Source organism: Podarcis raffonei, chromosome 12 (genome assembly GCF_027172205.1).
Source record: "Podarcis raffonei isolate rPodRaf1 chromosome 12, rPodRaf1.pri, whole genome shotgun sequence".
Taxonomy (NCBI): domain Eukaryota; kingdom Metazoa; phylum Chordata; class Lepidosauria; order Squamata; family Lacertidae; genus Podarcis; species Podarcis raffonei.
This window is the reverse complement of record NC_070613.1, coordinates 47,832,306-47,851,223: the sequence shown is the minus strand read 5'-3', so window position 1 is coordinate 47,851,223 and position 18,918 is coordinate 47,832,306. Positions and strand designations below refer to the sequence as shown.

The following is an 18,918-nucleotide window of genomic DNA, read 5'->3' as shown; positions in this document are numbered from 1 at the left end:
AAAGATCTCCGCTCACTAAACATTACGGCCCATTGCATAAGCAAAGATAATTACTTACTCAACATTCAGGAGGGTCAAATGGCTTAGGAAGGATATGGTGAAAGAAATACATATATAACATTTCATTTATCAGTGCCGTTCGCAAGCACGGTGATAGGGATGATTCATGTCTTGCTTTTTTCCTTTCTTAAGCCTATGCGTCTCTCTGCATGTATCCTTGTTAGGATTACAAGAAATGCAAAACTTGCTCATAAGGAGGGGAATTCTTTGCGTGTAAAAACCTCGTCTTAGCATGATGACACATCGGCCGATGAAGTGAAGCAGGGCAAGCTAAAATCTCCCAACTCCCACTGCGCTTTCTTGCTCCGTCGAGGTACACACACACACACACACGATGCAGGCTGAGTGTACACTGAAAGCACATCACCTCCCCCAAAGAATGCTGGGAATTATTATTTATTTATTTATTTATTTATTATATATACCCCACCCATCTGGCTGGGTTTGCCCAGCCACTGTGGGCTGCTCCCAACAGAACAACAACAACAACAACAACAATAATAATAAAGCAATAAAACATCAAACATTAAAAACTTCCCTAAACAGGGCTGCCTTCAGATGTCTTCTAAAAGTCAGATATTTGTTTATTTCCTTGACCTCTGGTGAGAGGGCATTCTGCAGGGCGGGCACCACTACCGAGAAGGCCCTCTGCCTGGTTCCCTGTAACTTCACTTCTCGCGGTGAGGGAACCACCAGAAGGCCCTTGGAGCTGGACCTCAGTGTCCGGGCTGAACAATGGGGGTGGAGACGCTCCTTCAGGTATACCTGGCTGAGGCCATTTAGGGCTTTAAAGGTCAGCACCAACACTTGTGCTCAGAAACGTACTGGGAGCCGATGTAGGTCTTTCAGGACCGGAGTTATGTGGTCTCGGCAGCCACTCCGTCTAGCTGCCACATTCTGGATTAACTGCAGTTTCCGTGTCACCTTCAAAGGTAGCCCCACATAGAGCACATTGCAGTAGTCCAAGTGGGAGTACAATACAGTGGTACCTCAGGTTACATACACTTCAGGTTACATACGCTTCAGGTTACAGACTCCGCTAACAAGAAATAGTACCTCGGGTTAAGAACTTTGCTTCAGGATGAGAACAGAAATCGTGCTCCGGCGGCACTGCAGCAGCAGGAGGCCCCATTAGCTAAAGTGGTGCTTCAGGTTAAGAACAGTTTCAGGTTAAGAACAGACCTCCAGAAGGAATTAAGTACTTAACCTGAGGTACCACTGTACTTGTCAGGATTCAACCTCTGTGGTTTACCCTCCCCGGGGCTACAGTCCCCAGCACCCTTAACAAACCACAGTTCCAAGAATTCCTTGAGAGATGTTTATGTGCTTCAAATGTGGAACAGGGAAGGGCTCATATTCACTTATTCACATCTCCTTAGGGATGGCCAAGAAGCATTCTGGTTCTAGGCAAAGATGCTCATTTTATTCTTCATCGTTCCCCGTACAAGATTCCCAACTCATTTCAACTTGCTGCAACAGCGAGTTCATTACTTCTTGTTCAGGCCTGCATTAGCAATAACTGGTGTTGACAGACACGGCTGCTTTTGATTTAAGACCCCCCTTGCCCAGAATCAGGCAGTTCTTGCCTTAATAGGCTTTGCTCAGCCAGTCTCCTTTCTTTCTTATCATATTCCGTGTTCTCACTACGAATTACTTCCAGGCTGTTGCTAACATCACATGCAAGGAAATTTAAAGATTGCCTCCAAACTGGAGCTATTTGCAGAGGCTATTAAGTACCGTGAGAATTATCTTATTTAATATTCCTTGTAGTGTATGGGCCAAACAAATTTAGACATTACACAGGAGAATCATACAACCGATACGGTTTTTAAGAAGATGCTGGAGGCTGCGAATTTAATTAGAGGAATGGCAGAGGAAAGAGAGTCATCACTGAATTTTCAGGTAACATATTTTGTAAGTTCACAATGTGCTGCGCAAAGAATTGTTTTGTCTGCCCTGGTGCTACTGCCGAACAACTTGGAGGAATTAAAAAGAACATTTTCTCTCTACCCGCACCATATGTAAATTTTGTTTTAAAAAGCAGAATTTCACGTCATTTCTCCTGCTTCAATTCATATTTGTACCTTGTTTTTCCTTCTGAAAAGAAGCCCAAAGCGGCTGACAATAAATAAAACACGAATCAACAGACAAGCTGTATAAACACACGCAAAAAATAAATAGTTCAATACCATACTAAATCCATAATGGCAAACCAATGAATAAAACAGTTCCAACAGCTTAACAGCAATATTCAACTAGCAAAGTATCACAAAAGCAGTAACATACAACAACTATAATCCAACCCAGAGCAGCAATAGTACATTAAAAACAAAGGAGTTTCTCCCAGGCTTGTACCTTTGGGCAAAACTTGAAAGAAAGAACTCCAGAAATATGCTCTTTGATAGAGCCTCTGAATAAATAATACTGGATAAGAAAACCAGCTATGGGAAAGAGCTTTAATACGTGACAGAAACGTAGATAGCTTAACGGAATAGAGAATTATATTAATATACAAGAGGGGAACTTAAATGATGCAAAAGCTAAATTATAACGTTTTGAACAGCTGATGGTAGAATTAATAGGCTGAATTACAAGTCTTAAAAAGAGGCAGTAGAAATAGCAGGCATGTTAATGACTTGTGATGAAATGATATGGAGAAAGCAAACAAACAATACAGCAAAAACAGCACAACAGTTCAGTTATGAAGGAAGACACGGCTTACTAGGTAGGCACAAGTTGATCACAAGCCTCTAACATGCCACAAGGTATAAATAAGGTTCCTTTGAAGTTGTTCATAAATTCATTGGAATCAAAGAAGGGAGCTGAAAGGGACCCAAGGGTCGTCTAGTCCAACCCCGATATGTTCTAGCCACAGTATTAATAAAATAATGCAGAACATATACCCATAATATCCATATACCACATCCATGATGTGAGAGAAATAAGGTACCATAGGCAAGCAGAAAGCTTAAATCTAGCTCAGATTAAACCTCCAAATCAGCAAAACAACTTATAGCAATTTTATCTTAACTCCTTTTTAATGGGGTTTTTTTCCAGCCGGAGAAGAGAGCCACTCTCTGTGTTATGAAGCTATGATTGTAACCTGCTTGCTTCCGAGAGCAAAGGGTCTCTTGGGTCTCTACTACAGGGGTCAGCAAACCTTTTCAGCAGGGGGCCAGTTCACTGTCCCTCAGACCTTGTTGGGGGCCAGACTATATGGGGGGTGAACAAATTCCTATGCCCCACAAATAACCCAGAGATGCATTTTAAATAAAATGACACATTCTGCTAATGTAAAAAAAACGCTGATTCCTGACCGTCAACAGGCCAGATTTAGAAGGCGACTGGGCCGGATCCGGCCCCCAGTCCTTAGTTTGCCTACCCATGGCTAGTATATATAAGGTAGGACCCACCCAGGCAACAAATTTTGAGAAAAATCATGTAAGAAGTCCAGTGTTAAACACATGCACACACTTGAACAGGGACTACATTTAAACTGGCCACAATAACTTCTGGCTTGGCAAGATTCTACCTTACTAATTGGCCTGACCAACCAATTAGTAGGATACATGTTGCGTTCAAAAATTACCACAACTCTTTGCCCAAGGCATTAGATTATTAGAATGGGATGTGTGCACTGATGTGAAGTATTGCTTATAAGAGCTGCCGTGCATTGTAGAATCGTAATCAACATATGTGTGAATAAAGCATCAAAAGAGGCATTTTGTGTCTGTCTTCTCTTGGGTTCATTAAAAGGGAATACTGGTGGTAACTGGCTGCTGCACAAAATCCCTTTTTAGTACAGTGGCACCTTGGTTCTCAAACGCCAAAAACCCAGAAGTAAGTGTTCCGGTTTTTGAACGTTTTTCGGAAGCCGAACATCCGTTGTGGCTGTTGGCTATTGTTTCCGGGGCGCCTGCACCAATCAGAAGCTGTGTCTTGGTTTTCGAACATTTCGGAAGTCAAATGGACTTCCAGAACAGATTAAGTTTGGCTCTTTGGTTTTTGCTATTTATTTCGCGTTTTTGTGGCTTTTTGGTTAATTTGTTTTTGTGACTATGTGGAACCCATTTCAGCTACTGATTGATTGATCGATTGATTGATTGTGTGACTGCGAAAATGGATAAAAGCCCCCCATCCAAACAATGACTATCATCAGTGCAGGTAAGAAAAAAAATAATTTTAATTTTTAGCATCTACCGTACTGTCCTATTTATTTTATAGTACAATACATTGGTTATTGCTTTCATTTTATGGATCAATGGTCTTGCTAGATAGTAAAATTCATGTTGAATTGCTGTTTTAGGGGTTGTTTTTAAAAGTCTGGAACAGATTAATCCATTTTGCATTACTTTCTATAGGAAAGCGTACCTGGTTTTGGAACGCTTTGGTTTTGGAACAGAGTTCTGGAATGAATTAAGTTTGAGGACCAAGGTACCACTGTACAATCAGGCACTCCAACCATGAAATTATGAAAATTGGGAAAATCAATATAGTCAATATTCACTGAAGTTCTGCACATGATGTGCCTTTGCCTGATTTTGAGAGATATTTCTCTCCATATTTCCTCCATATTTCACACAAGAGCTCACCTAATTCAGGAGAAAGCCCTCTAACCTTCAGGAGAGGCTTTTGGATGGCTGGACTTTTTGGATCTACAGGATTTAGCAGTGTAGAGGTCACCTTCCACCTAACCCCTGCTTCCAGTGTCCATCCATTTTATATAGAGATTTTTTAACTTGCTTTTACATTGAGAGATCAAGGCAATACAGCACGACTTTTGTAAAATAAGCTCTACCACTACTGCCAAGTATTAAAGGAATGGAAGAGAGTAACGTGAATAGCCTTTGGTGCACAATAATCTTAAAACGTGCACCCCAGTTTTGGGGTATCAGTATAACATTAAGCCCAGCAAAAACAGTGGATGTGTAAACTCTGCTAAACATGAGAGGGAGACAGGCAAATTAATGACCTGCTCTTGGAAATAAGTCTAGCTCTTCTTTCAAATGCAAAGGAAGTGGTTGCCACACTCCAAAATCACTTTCACAGTTTATTCCACAATACCAAATGTGGGAAGAATATTGTGAAATCTTGTGTATGTGCACACTCGCTAATGAGATTTGGTCTTCATGAAGTAGTACAGTGGTACCTCGGGTTAAGTACTTAATTCGTTCCGGAGGTCCGTACTTAACCTGAAACTGTTCTTAACCTGAAGCACCGCTTTAGCTAATGGGGCCTCCTGCTGCCACCACGCCGCCAGAGCACAATTTCTGTTCTCACCCTGAAGCAAAGTTCTTAACCTGCAGCACTATTTCTGGGTTAGCGGAGTCTGTAACCTGAAGCGTATATAACCGGAGGTAAGGTAAAGGTTGCCAGTCTTGACAGACTCTAGGGTTGTGCGCCCATCTCACTCAAGAGGCTGAACCCCATTGGCTGCTGTCTACATTGAGGATTTCTAGCGCTCGGTAGTGCTCATGACAGTCAGAAAGGGCTAAAAAGCCCCAAGCCATCTGAGAATTAATGAACATGGAGGAGGAGTTAAGAAGTAGGAGGAATTATGTAGACATAAACGTAGCAACTAACAACACTCTTTCCTCTACATTCCCTATCTCCTTGTCTGGAGAACTTCATGAGGATATGTGTGTCTTAATTCCCAGCAGCTCAGAATCTCCAGGCCAGCAAGAATAGAGATACTTAGATTGGGGGGATTATGACAAGGAAACCAGCGCAAACAGAAAGTTTGCACAAATCAGCATTAAAAGGGACAAACTACGTCTTTGCAGCTAAACTGCAGGTTTTTCAAAATGTATTGCCTGTGCATTTAGAACATGTGTGTGTGATATTTGATGGAAACAGAGTAGGCAAGGGAAGGGGATTTAATTATTATTAATACTACCTTTTTTTAAAAATTGCTTCTCATGCAAGAACTGTTTCAAAGTGACTTAAAGGTAAACGTAAAGGGACCCCTGACCATTAGGTCCAGTCATGGCCAACTCTGGGATTGCGGCACTCATCTCGCTTTATTGGCCGAGGGAGCCGGCGTACAGTCATGTGGCCAGCATGACTAAGCCGCTTCTGGCGAACCAGAGCAGCACACGGAAACGCCGTTTACCTTCCCTCCGGAGCGGTACCTATTTATCTACTTGCACTCTGACGTGCTTTCGTGCTTTCGAACTGCTAGGTTGGCAGCCCGTCGTGGGGATTTGAACCGTGGAGATCAGCAAGTCCTAGGCTCTGTACGCCGCCGCCCGCCCCCCCAAAGTGACTTACAAATCTGTAAAATACACAAAGCTTACAAATACTCTGTTTCAAAACAATTGCCCTTCCCTGCTGTGCTCCTGGGGGAAATCCTTCTTCTGAACCTGGTATTTGCCTTTGATGTGGGGGGAGGGAAGAATTTTCCACAAAAAGACATTTCCCCTTAAGGCAAATAGCACCTTCCTAAAGTGGATTTTCCTGCAGACGACAGCAGGGGAGAGTAAGGATTAAATTCCCTCTCTCTGCTCTCACCCTTCCAACCACACCTGCTGGTGCAATTTGCATTTTGAAAAATCAGCAGGCTAGATGCAAAGATACAATTAACACCATGTCTAACTTGTCCCAAAGAGATATAGGCACACCTCGGGCTGAAATGAGAAGTGAAACAAGGGCAAGAGAGTGAGGCAAGATAACAGACATGAAAAACTCAGGCCACAGACACACACACACACACACACACACACACCATTCCAATATTTTCCGCAAGGCACAGCTCGGTGCTGCGCAACACCCAGCACGTAACACTCAGAAGCAAGGGCACGACAAAAGAACAAGGAAGTTGTCAGCTGGACGCAGAACCAGTCAGTCCAAAGACGCATGTTTACTCTGGTAAATGAAGCTTCTGCAAACATTGAGCTACAAAGCTAAGCCTGTCTTTCAAAGGGACTAACTAAGCATGCATTTCTCCTAGATTGTGTACCTTGGACCAGATTGCTTAGGTGCCCTTTAGGTCTTACAAGAGTGCTGAGGGAGGCACTTTCCTGTGAATTCTTCCCATGGTGTTCCTGTAAGGTCCATGGTACTGTTGGGGTCCGCTAATCAGGCCCAAGCCGCCTCGGTCACTGAAAAGCCAATAAATGCCAAAGGCAGAGAAGATTCCCAGAATCGCTCCTTTATTCAGCTGAGTAAAACAGAGCGGGCAAGCCACACTCACCAGTGTGATGGTGAAGCCGCCCCAAAAAGCCTTTATTCATACTTTTTAGAGGTATCCCCCCTCCCTTTCCCTCTTCTGAGGTTCCTTGCACTGATCTAAACAGGACACCCTGCCTGGAGACCTTGAAGGGGAGAATTGCCCGGCAGAGGGAGGTTTTCCTGAAAATCGCCTAGCAACGTTATCTGGTCTTCACATATTTGTGGCTCACCCTCCTAAATTCTAAAGCAGGCAGTTTTCTACAGAAGCCAAATGGAATCACTTAGGCTAACCCCCCCCCCCAAAATAGGACAAGAACAGGCCTCTGTGGCTCTTCCTGAGACCCCACAGTACCAGTGAACAGGTCTGATTTTAGTGGCCGGCATGCCTGGATATCGGCAAGGCAAGACCACACGGGTAAATGGTGCCTCTGAAATCACTCTGATCTTAAACCTCAGCAGCCTTGCAGGCTGTCTTCTGGAGGTGAAAGGGCTAAGGAGTAAACACGTGCAGAGTGGAGCCCCTAAGATGGTTGGATGGCGCCTTGTACACTTCCTTCTGGCAACTTCTTCAGCCAAACTGGTGCCAAATGTGACATCAGTAAGGCCGAGAGGGAAATCTTGTCTTCTAGGCAGCTCAGGACCTTCTCCATACACGCTCCTCGGGCTTGTGCCCAATGGAGGTTACTTTGGTGCTGATAACTGCAATGGCGCAACGGCACTTTTCCCCTGACGCCGTTGGGCCTGCCCTCACGTAAATATAGTGCACCCCCCTCACGGAACACCACTTCCACAAATTCGCACAAACTACCCCAGACTATCTTGTGGGGGACTTGTGTGAGGGAAAACTTAATAATTTGGAGTCTCAGGCAGGATTTGATCAAATAAACAAGAAATATTCTATTAAATAAAGGAAGTTTATGACACAAAGTCGGTAAAACATAGGATACGTCAGATTATAATGCTATTTCAGGTTCACTTAATAATATTTATACTAAATCTAACTGATGTTATGGACTTCTAATCAAGCACAGCTTCTTTTAAACTTCAGTTCATGTTCAGTTACTTCGCTTCAGGTAGATGTTACAGGTTTTTAGACTCGACGGTAAATGCTCAGCTTATTTCCAGCTATTTCACAATTCTTTCTCAGTTGTTGCACAGCTGTTGCTGCCTGATACTTTGGTTCTTAAACAAGGTGGTCTTTTCTGTCAGTTACACACCCCTTTGGCAACCCTACTCCTGAGGTACTCCAAGTAACAGACCCAAGGGATCTCCACACCCTTCTTAACTAGTTTGGGAGTCTCAGAGACTCCTTTCTCTAGCTTGTGATATATTCCTCAGAGTGGATGCTTCTACCCAGAACCAACTCTCTCTCCTCTTTCTCTCTATCTCCGCAACTGTCTCTCCAAATCCTCTCCTTTTCAACTCCCTCTCCTGGAACCCCGGGCAATCAGAGGCTGCCATTCATTAACTGTTTGATGGCAGGGGAAAAGGAAAAATAAAACACTTGTTGACCCAACCTGCCCAGCAAAACAAACTTTTCTGTCACACTAACACAGTGGCTGGACTTCACCCCCAGAGTGGCACTCCATTGTTTCTTCAGACCGGGGGTGGAGGTGGGGGGTGATGGTGAGGAGCAGGAGAAACATGGAGCATTGCACACGAAGAAACAAGACGTCATACTTTTGATACTTCAGTTATGGTGTATTCCTATACAAATCCACCCAAAAGCAAGTCCCGCTGAGTTCAGTATGGCTTCCTCGCAAGTAAATGGGTACAGAGCTAAAGGCTACAGCTGTCCCTTCCTGAATACCTTGAATATGCTTCTATGTCACTCTATCCTGGCTAGTGATCAATAGTAGATCCTTTCAAACAAAACACTGGGAATATTTATCAGCAGATGATTAATGCTACATAATAAAACATTATAATGCCATTACCACAAAGTTGTAGCCATTGATGTAGCTTGTCCAGGAAACTGTTATCAGTCAGTTTATTAGTAGTACTGGTGCTCCAGACAATTTTGAATCAGATGTACAGTCATACCTCAGGTTACAGATACTTCAGGTTGCATTTTTTCGGGTTACGGACCGCCGAAACCCGGAAGTACCGAAACGGGTTACTTCCGGATTTTGGCGGCCGTGCATGCGCAGAAGTGCCAAATCGCAACCCGCGTGTGCACAGAAGCGCAGCTGCGGGTTGCGAAAGCTGCAGGTTGCAAACATGCATCCCGCACAGATCACATTTGCAACCCAAGCGTCCACTGTATTTCCAGAAAATGTTCTGATGTTCTAAATATTTTAGGACCCGATTTCACGTTTGACTTTGCATTCAGTAAACAACACCCAAAGGAGTGTGCCGTGTTAATTTTGGGTGCTATAAGTACCGTATTTTTCGCTGTATAAGGCGCACCCGACCATAAGACGCACATAGTTTTTAGAGGAGGAAAACCAGAAAAACAATATTCCAAATCTTTTATTTCTGTAGAGCCTCTTTTCAAAAGCTTGATTTTGCAAGTGAACAGTAGAAGCATTTTAACAGGCATTAGTGCTTGGATTTCATTCTCTCACAGAAAGCCCCAGAAAAAAAATGGGATCATCTGGCCATTTAGAGAGACAGAGGCACATGGTTTGGGCAGTGATGGAATCCAAGACTGACTGAAGAGGGAAAACAAGAATAATGTTCTCCTGTCTGTTTGTTAAGTCGCTCAGGGGGCTAAACAAGGGCTATCACACAACAACCTCACAACAACCCAATGAGGTTAAGATGGCCCTCTTTGCGCAACACATCTCCAGCGAAGCGGGAGGAGAAATGGAGCCCCTTCCATTTCTCCTCCCTCTTCGCTGAAGAGGCCCTGCGCAGAGAGTGAGAGCTGCGCAGTGCCATTCGCTCCATAAGACGCACACACATTTTCCCTTACTTTTTAGGAGGAAAAAAGTGCATCTTATGGAGCGAAAAATACGGTATCTCATGTATTCCCAATAGCCAAGGTTCTGTTTCATCAGTTTTACTTGGAAAATATTTATTGAGGTAGTTGCAAATCAGGGCAAGGCCTTGGCATCTCCAAGCAGGGCTAAGACTCTTTCTAAAACCCTGGAGAGCAGCTGCAAGTCAAGGCAGGGCTACTTGGTCTCGTTACAAGGCAGATTCTTATGTTCCCATTGTAAAAGCCAACAATTCAACAGCAATTACTGCCTCTACACTGCTAAAACTCTTGAGGAAAAAAGAATGAAGGAGCTGAAAATTTCTAATATACTGTTACCCAAAGAGCTCTGCGGAGCTTTCTAAAGGTGGTCACCTGAAACACTTAATCACATCTTAGGGCAGTTTCAGTTTTTCTGGTGTCGCCTCCATTGTGCTAGTTATTAAACAGTTCACGTTCAAAGGCAGCCAGCTTCTGAAGAAGGTTCGCTGCCAACGCAGAGCAGGTGGAAAGTGACAAAGCCACAAGAGAAACTTCTGTGGAAACTCCATCTCCAGCTTTAGCTAATGTTTGGACCAGATGACACTTGGGTCTCTTCCAACTCCACAATTCTGTGATTCAATGAAATATGCTACGTAGGAAGGAAGTACTCTGGGCACTTTCAGATATCACCAGGTCAGTCCACATCTATGATTCCACCAAACATAAACTGCTCAGAGCCAGCTTTGTGATGTCAATGATTTTGGATTTGGAGCAGCTGGCTGATAAGTCCAGGGAAGTTCTCAGAAATGCACAGAGCTGCTGTCCAGTTCTGCAAGGGTTTAAGGAATGCTTTTATTCATTTGATTTGCAATTCAGCCCATCTCAAATGTTTGGAGTGGATAACTAAAACAAACTAGTTGAAACAAAATACACTAAGCCTTATTAATTGCACATGGTACATCTTACCATTCACACCAGTCATCAAAATCTAGTTGAAGATGACACGTCTGGAAGAAGACGCTTGCCGTCAGACTTTATGAAGCCTCCTAGATATAATATTCTGAAATTAAAGAGGCATGATCAAGAACGCCTCTCCACGCCAACCTTCTCATCCCTAACTTGGCACATAGCTAAGTACACTTAAGAGAGAGAACTCTTCTCCTGTCTTAGGAATGGCAACAAATGTTGGGTCCAAGCTATATAAACAAGCACATAGAAAAACAGGGAGCAAGAATAATAGATACCATAGGGATGTACTACCAATGACATATCTAACATCTGGAGTAAGGCCACGGCGATCTGAACTTCCTGTTGTTGTTTAAGCATTATAAAGGTCAGTCCCCTGTAGAGAGCTTTACAGCAGTCTAGCTTTGAGTTTACAAATACATGAATAGTGGCTGCTATGCAGAAGGATGGATTTTATTTAAATCAAATCGATTTAAATCACTAGTCAGTAAGACCTGATTTAAATCATTTTTTTCTCTACAGAAAGACTCATTTTGCTGGTATAATCATAATATTTACAACCAGATGAAGGTTTCATTTTTGGAAGAATAAATCTTCAGAGTAGTTTTTACAGTTCTATCAAAAATTACTGATTTGGTTATACTATTAGAAATACATAGACAGATAATTATGAAATTATTGTGAGGTTTAATAAGTTAACTGTTTATATCTGGACAACTTTCCTGCTGTACTTTATCAGAAGGAGAAAAATAATCATTTCCTTGATAACAATTTAAACAATTTATTTAACTAAAACAATAACATTATAGCATATGTATCCATGTTTGTTAACTGATGTGGTTAAACAATTCTTTTTAAAAAACAAAACCAGACTGAGTTTTAGCACACATGAAGAACTTAAACAAATCCATATTTCCTGATGAATAGCCTTTGGATTATAATGTAACTTAAATAGAAAACTATCTTTAGAAAGATTTTATTTTAAAAATCCAATTTAAATAAAATAATGTGATTATTTTTTTTAAATCATTGATTTTTATCCACCCTGGTTGGTCAACAGGATTTTGAAATACCTCCCCCCCCCGTGCAAATCTGGATCCATATATAAATATATATATAAATGCATAATGCTGTTTTCTAAAATCTTGCTGCTGTCTCCAAGAGATTCATAATGTATTTCTCTAGACCTGAGTTTGTAAATAAATAGCAAAGCCACAATAGGTTTTCCAGTTTTCAAAAAAGATATTGTAGGGCTGGGAAAAGGTGCAGAAAAAAGCGATCAAAAGGGTGAGGCACCTTCATTCAAGGTATTTCAAGTGTGGCGATCATACTATATTGTTCAGGGTGGTAAACAAAACAAGGTATTAAAAGGAGCTCCAGAACGACCTCTCCAAACTGGCTGAACTGGCATTAAAATAGTAAATGCAGTTCAACACAAGCACATGGGGACAAAACAACAACCCCAATTTCAGATATACACTAATGGAGTCTGAACTGGTAGTGACTGGGCTGTGGTGGGCCCCTGTGTGAAAATGGCAACTCTGCGTGTGGCAGCTGTGGAAAAAAACGAATTATGTGTGGGAAAAGAAGAAAGGGGCCCAATAATAATAAAAGTGCTAATATCATCATGCCATTATAGAAACCAAATCCATGTGTTGTTTTGGTTACCCCATTTCAAAAAGGATATGGAAAAGGCGGGAGAAAGGGCAACTAAAATTATCCCTATGAGGAAATTTGGGGATAATTAGCTGAGAAAAATGGTGACAGGGTAGAGGTGTATAAAATGTTGCATGTCTTGGAGAAAGCATGTGGAGGGGTTTTTCTCCCTGTCATAAAATAACTAGAGGTTGGGGGTTGTCCACTGAAATTGGTTTAACAGTAAAGTCAAGGCGGGACGCGGGTGGCGCTGTGGGTTAAACCACAGAGCCTAGGACTTGCCGATCAGAAGGTCGGCGGTTCGAATCCCTGCGACGGGGTGAGCTCCCGTTGCTCGGTCCCAGCTCCTGCCAACCTAGCAGTTCAAAAGCACGTCAAAGTGCAAGTAGATAAATAGGCGGGAAGGTAAACGGCGTTTCCATGCGCTGCTCTGGTTCGCCAGAAGCGGCTTAGTCATGCTGGCCACATGACCCGGAAGCTGTACGCCGGCTCCCTCGGCCAATAAAGCGAGATGAGCGCTGCAACCCCAGAGTTGGCCACGACTGGACCTAATGGTCAGGGTTCCCTTTACCTTTAATTTAAAGTCAAGGCACAACAATGGTCACCAAAGGGGGACTAGACAAAAATCATGGAAGGTTTGTTTGTTGGGGCTATACAACCACGAGGGCTACGTGGAAACTTCAGGTTTGGAAACAGAACATCACTGAATGCCAGTTGTTGGAAGAGAAACATTGGAAAAGGGGCTACAGCCTTCATTTCTGCCCAGAGGCAACTATGGGAAGCAGGATGTGGAACCTTTGGTGTAAGCCAGTCGAGATTTCATGTTCTTATTTAATCACCATCAGGGATAAGATCCAAAACCTTCCAGCAAGATAAGTCACATCCTTCAGGAATATTTTTTCTTTTATGCACAATAATTCAAGAGTTATCTTCCAATGCTGTCTGGATGATATTTAGTCAACATTCAGCTATGCTGTTGCCTGACTACAAGCCACAAATCTTCCTACAGTACAGCCCATCCCTAGATCAAAATAATAGCACTCATTCACACCTTTTTGTTTTCTAGAACAGAGCCTGCCTATACCATCCTCCCTGTTTCTAATTCTACAGCTATAGTACAGGGACAGGATGCATTGGAATTTCAGAGATAAGACTTCTAGGGAATTTTTGTTGGTCAGTTTAGTAGCTTTGTTTAGATTTGTTGACATCCAAATCCAGTAAACCGGGCCTATTCCATTCTTATCAGTAAAAAGGCTTTGGGGATTTATTGAAGCGCCACTTCTCTTAAAGGACCAAGAATCTGGATTTCCTCAATAAGCTAATAAAATTTACTTGAAATGCGTAGGATAACAATCATGTTTTGTGCCTAGCATCCAAACCGTCAGTGATGCAAATATAGCATTAAGAAGGAGCCAGTTAATAACTGCTATTTCCTGCCTCTCTTGTCTCAGGGAGGCCTAGTGGAATGAGTAACATCAGTTGCATGTTGTAAGAAGATTGCACTTTTTCCCAACAAAAAAAGTAAGACTTAGAAGGAGCATGGAAGGAAAAACCACTTGTATTCCGGAGCAGGGAATTAAATTACCGTATTTTTTGCACCATAACACTCACTTTTTTCCTCCTAGAAAGTAAGGGGAAATGTCTGTGCGTGTTATGGAGCGAATGCCTACGGGTGGCGGGGGGGGGGATCTGCTGCAGTTGTGAGCAGAGGATCCATGGTTCCCCTTCCTTCCCTCCTCTGTGGCTCGCTTTGAAACAGCAAAGCGGGAGAAGAGCCGCTGAGTGGGGAGGAGAGAGGGACAGAGAGCCTGCTTGCTTTAAAGGAGCAAAGCGGGAGAGGAGAGGAGCCGCTAACATGAATGTAAGCGGCTCCTGTCCGGTTGGCTCCTTTAAAGCAAGCAGGCTCTCTGTCCCTCTCTCCTCCCCACTCAGCTCGCTAAATAGCATTATTAGCAGCATCCTTCTCCACACACCCCATGCTTGCTCCTTGTCCCTTGAGTGCTTTTCCTTCCCTCCCCACTTAAAACGTGGTTACAAAGCATGGATCCACATGGATCCTCAGGATTTTTGCACTAGGTCACCCCAAATTCACCATCAGATCACATAGCATGTCCATGGCTACATCTTGCACCAAAAAAATCACGCACCCACTGTTGCCTGGGGCCGCAGTGGTGCAAAAACGTGGTTACAAAGCATGGATCCACATGGATCCTCGGGATTTTTGCATTGGGCTACTCCAAACTCACTGTCAGATCACATGTCTGTGGCCACAGCATGAACCACAAAAATCATACATCCACTGTTTCGTTTAGAATATTTTTTTTCTTGTTTTCCTCCTCTAAAAACTACGTGCGTGTTATGGTCTGGTGCGTGTTATAGAGCGAAAAATACGGTATGCTTAAGTGTGCTGGGACAAAAACTGGATGTACTACTTTTCCTTTGGTGTCTGGAACACCTTCACAAATCATTAACTCTCTCAAATGAGGCAACATTTGCATAAGTTGTGTATAATTAAAACTTTGGGGGGAAAGCTCTGACAACACAAATATCAAGTGTGAGTGCATCAAAGCTGCTACACAGACAACACCAGAAGTGTTGGGATCAGATCAAACAACTTTCCAGGTCAGTGTTGCAACACTTCTTAAAAAGCTGCTTTCTGATAAACTGTTGGAAGAGTATGGCCAACCAACAGGGTTTCCCGTCACAACCTGACTGTGCCAACAGAATAACATCAGAATGATATCCTCGCACCCGATTTGTGCTAGATTAACCAACATGCAGATTCATCGAAGCATGGAGTCACTCCACACAAACTAAGAAGAACTCTGTGCTCCACCCTCTCATAAAAGGGATTACTCTCCTTAAACTAAGTCGTGTTGCCATTTTGGGGTAAGGACCCCTGACAATTAAGTCCAGTCGCAAACGACTCTGGGGTTGTGGCGCTCATCTTGCTTTACTGGCAGAGGGAGCGGACGTTTGTCCACAGAAAATTTTTCCAGGTCATGTGGCCAGCATGACTAAGCCGCTTCTGGGGAAACCAGAGCAGCACACGGAAACGCCGTTTACCTTCCCGCCGGAGCGGTACCTATTTATCTACGTGTACTTTTTGACGTGCTTTTGAACTGCTAGGTTGGCAGGAGCTGGGACTGAGCAACAGGAGCTCACCCTGTTGCGGAGGTTTCAAACCACCGACCTTCCGATCGGCAAGCCCTAGGCTCTGTAGTTTAGACCACAGCGCCACCCGTGTTAGACAGCTCAAAAGCCTTATTTTTCAAATGATGGACTGACTGTGATTGATTAAAAATCTGGCTAGTTCCGATGACAACCTTGAGCTACATTAAGAGCTTTGAGAACATAAAGAAGAAAAGTCACTTGATCCAGGGACAGCCCACATACATATTGGCCTACTCCAACCTCTTTTTCTGCACATAAAAAAGCTTTTTGGTTCCTGAAATTCATTCCAATTGTGCAGATAAAATATAACTGATAGAATTCTACAAGATGCGGTATTAGTGTGTGAAGGCAGTAATAATCCCCAGTCATGCACCTCCAGATAATGGCACTGTCTGGCACCTTAAACCTAAGTTATGGGTGCAACAATGTCTAGGTGCACTTTTTTTGTAACAAGAATACAAAGCTGAAAATGAATGAACTGCAGCTAAAATTCATTTTTCACATGGTCTAGTCCTTCCCCTGCCCACCCCCCTAATTATTCTTAAGAAGGTCTCTTCTCCAGTCTTCAGAGAGTAGCTGGAAGTGGGGAGGCAGAAAAAGTCCTTCTTTCCTTCCACTCTGCAGTTTTAATCTGAAATCTTAGGCACCCAGAGCTCAGAAACTGCCTGCACTAATGAAATTCCCTGTCGCAGAATGCGCCTAGGCCAGGGGTCTGCAACCCGCGGCTCCGGAGCCGCATGTGGCTCTTTTACACCTTTGCTGCGGCTCCGGGGCGGATACTAGCGAGGGGAGGAGGCACATTGTGTGCCCCAACACTCCCCACTGTTTTAAATGTCACAATGGTTTTGCGGCTCCCAGGTTTTTTTCCTTCGGTCCAAGTGGCTCTTTTTGTCTTAAAGGTTGCAGACCCCTGGCCTAGGACAATGGAAGTTTCAAACACTGCATTGGAGAGTTACGGCGCCTGCGGTGGCTACAGCAACTGGTAAGGGAGAGACATGTTTCACTGCAGGCGGGGCAGATAAAGGCGTCCAATTTTGCTGCTACATGCAGGGATAGCACTGGAAGTATATACATAGAATCATAGAATCCTAGAGTTGGAAGAGATCCTGAGGATCATCTAGTCCAACCCCCTGCAACACAGAAACAGACAGCCGTCCCATATGGGGATCAAACCTTGGCATTATCTACCCAACTGAGCCATGAACTGTGGTATAATCACATCTGCAGCACTAATAAGTCGGCCCAAAGCAGCACAGATATACCAAAAGCAACGACAGTGGAAGTGAAAAATATTGCAGTGTTGCATTAAAACAAGCAAGCAAACGCACTAGCAGCCACCAACCACTTCAGCTTGAGGATATGCAGTTTAAGAACAGCCCTGCAGGATCAGGCCAAGGGCCCATCTAGTCCTGCATCCTGTACTCACAGTGACCAGCCAGTCCAACAGTGACCAACCAGCCTATATGGGAAACTGGCAAGCAGGCCCTGAGCACAAGAGCATTCTCCTCTGCCACTGGTATTCAGAATCATACTGTCTCCTACCATGGAGGCAAAAGCACAGTCATCAAGGCTAACAGCCACTTATACAGCCTGTCCTCCATGGATCTGCCTTTTCCTCTTTTAAAACCACCCAAGCTGGTGGCCGTCACTATCTCTTGTGGCAGCGAGTTCCGCAGTTCCACTGCGCCAGCTACCAAAAGGAGACATGAAAGTTTTCCTTGGCAGAGTGAATAAGTAGAGATGCCCGTTCACTTCCTCCGCACCCCTTTCAAGTTTCAATGCCATCTCCAAACCAGCCCGATCCCCTTTCCTCAGATGGAAAGAAAGAAAACTCCGAAACGAAAGAGCTAGCTCCCCACCAAGTCGCTTTCAAACTTTCCAGGCTCCCGCGCTCACGAGTGGCGAAGGCGCCGCGCACGCCAGGAAGTTGCCCAGGCGCGCTGGCTGGCGCGACGCCGATTCTCCGTGGGATCGGAGACTCGCAGTGTTGTCAGGGACCTCGATGGGCATCTAGCCCAACCCCGCGCGACGCAGGACTCTTTCGCCCAACGCGGGGTTCGAACCCACGACACCCAGTCCCACGCGCTACCCACGGGGATCTCCTGTTACCTCTCCAACCCGGACAAGCCTTACCACCCGGGGGGGGGACTCCCCAGTTCCGATCCGCCGGGCGCACCTTACGCGGACCCCACCCAAAACACGCGTGGGGCGCAGGCGCCCGATCGCCGCTTACCTGCGCGCTGGAGGGTCACAGCCGCCTGCAGCAGGAGTTGGGCCAGAGGCAGGAAAGCGATCCAGAAACCCGCAGCCATCTCCGCGCATCTGCGCCCCCTGCGATCCTGCAAGGAGCGGGGGGGGGGTAGTTTCTCTCCTCCCTGGTCGCCGGACCGTGGAGGAGACTCCTCCGGGGTGGCTGATCTGGTGGCGACGCCCTCCTCTTCCTGCTCTGCCTCGGGTCAGGAGGAGGGAGGCGACGGCTCCTCCCTTTCCCTGCCGCCCATCCCCAGGTGCAAAAAGGGACTCCTCCTCTTCCCCGGTGCGCGCGCTTGTGGGAAAAGGTCTGGGCTGCCCCGGGGAGGAAGTCGAAGGTCCCGATTCAACGGCGTCTCCCACCCACGAGCTGCCGCGTCGGGTGCCCCTCGAGGGTGCCCACTTTGTGTACCCTTGTCGGAGAGGATCCGTGGGAATCTCAGCTCATGCGCCTGCTCTTGCTGGTGTGCCTGGGCGCGCCCTGTCTGGGGAAGCCAGGAGATCTGCTAATTGCCCAAAATCCTACGAACTGTAATGCAGGGATCATGGAATGGTCGCTTTGGAAGGGGAACCCTTTTGTCTCCGAGTTCCAACCCCCTGCGATGCAGGAATCTCTTGACTCGAACTCGGGACCCTGAGATTAACAGACTCCCGCCATACCCGCTGAGCTAATCTCAGGCTCTTCTTAAAGGGACCCCTGACCATTAGGTCCAGTCGTGGCCAACTCTGGGGTTGCGACG

General features: G+C 44.8%; 1 protein-coding gene across 1 annotated transcript in view; it reads right to left on the bottom strand.

Annotated features, from left to right (window-relative positions):
• Nucleotides 1-18,411, bottom strand: part of CDCP1 (CUB domain containing protein 1) — a 44,904-nt gene extending 26,493 nt beyond the window's left edge. The window contains exon 1 of the mRNA XM_053410181.1: nucleotides 18,162-18,411. Within this exon, the coding sequence (XP_053266156.1) occupies nucleotides 18,162-18,240 (79 nt within the window). The 5' untranslated portion in view covers nucleotides 18,241-18,411. The remainder of the gene's footprint in view (nucleotides 1-18,161) is intronic.
• Between the last annotated feature and the right edge of the window lie 507 nt (nucleotides 18,412-18,918).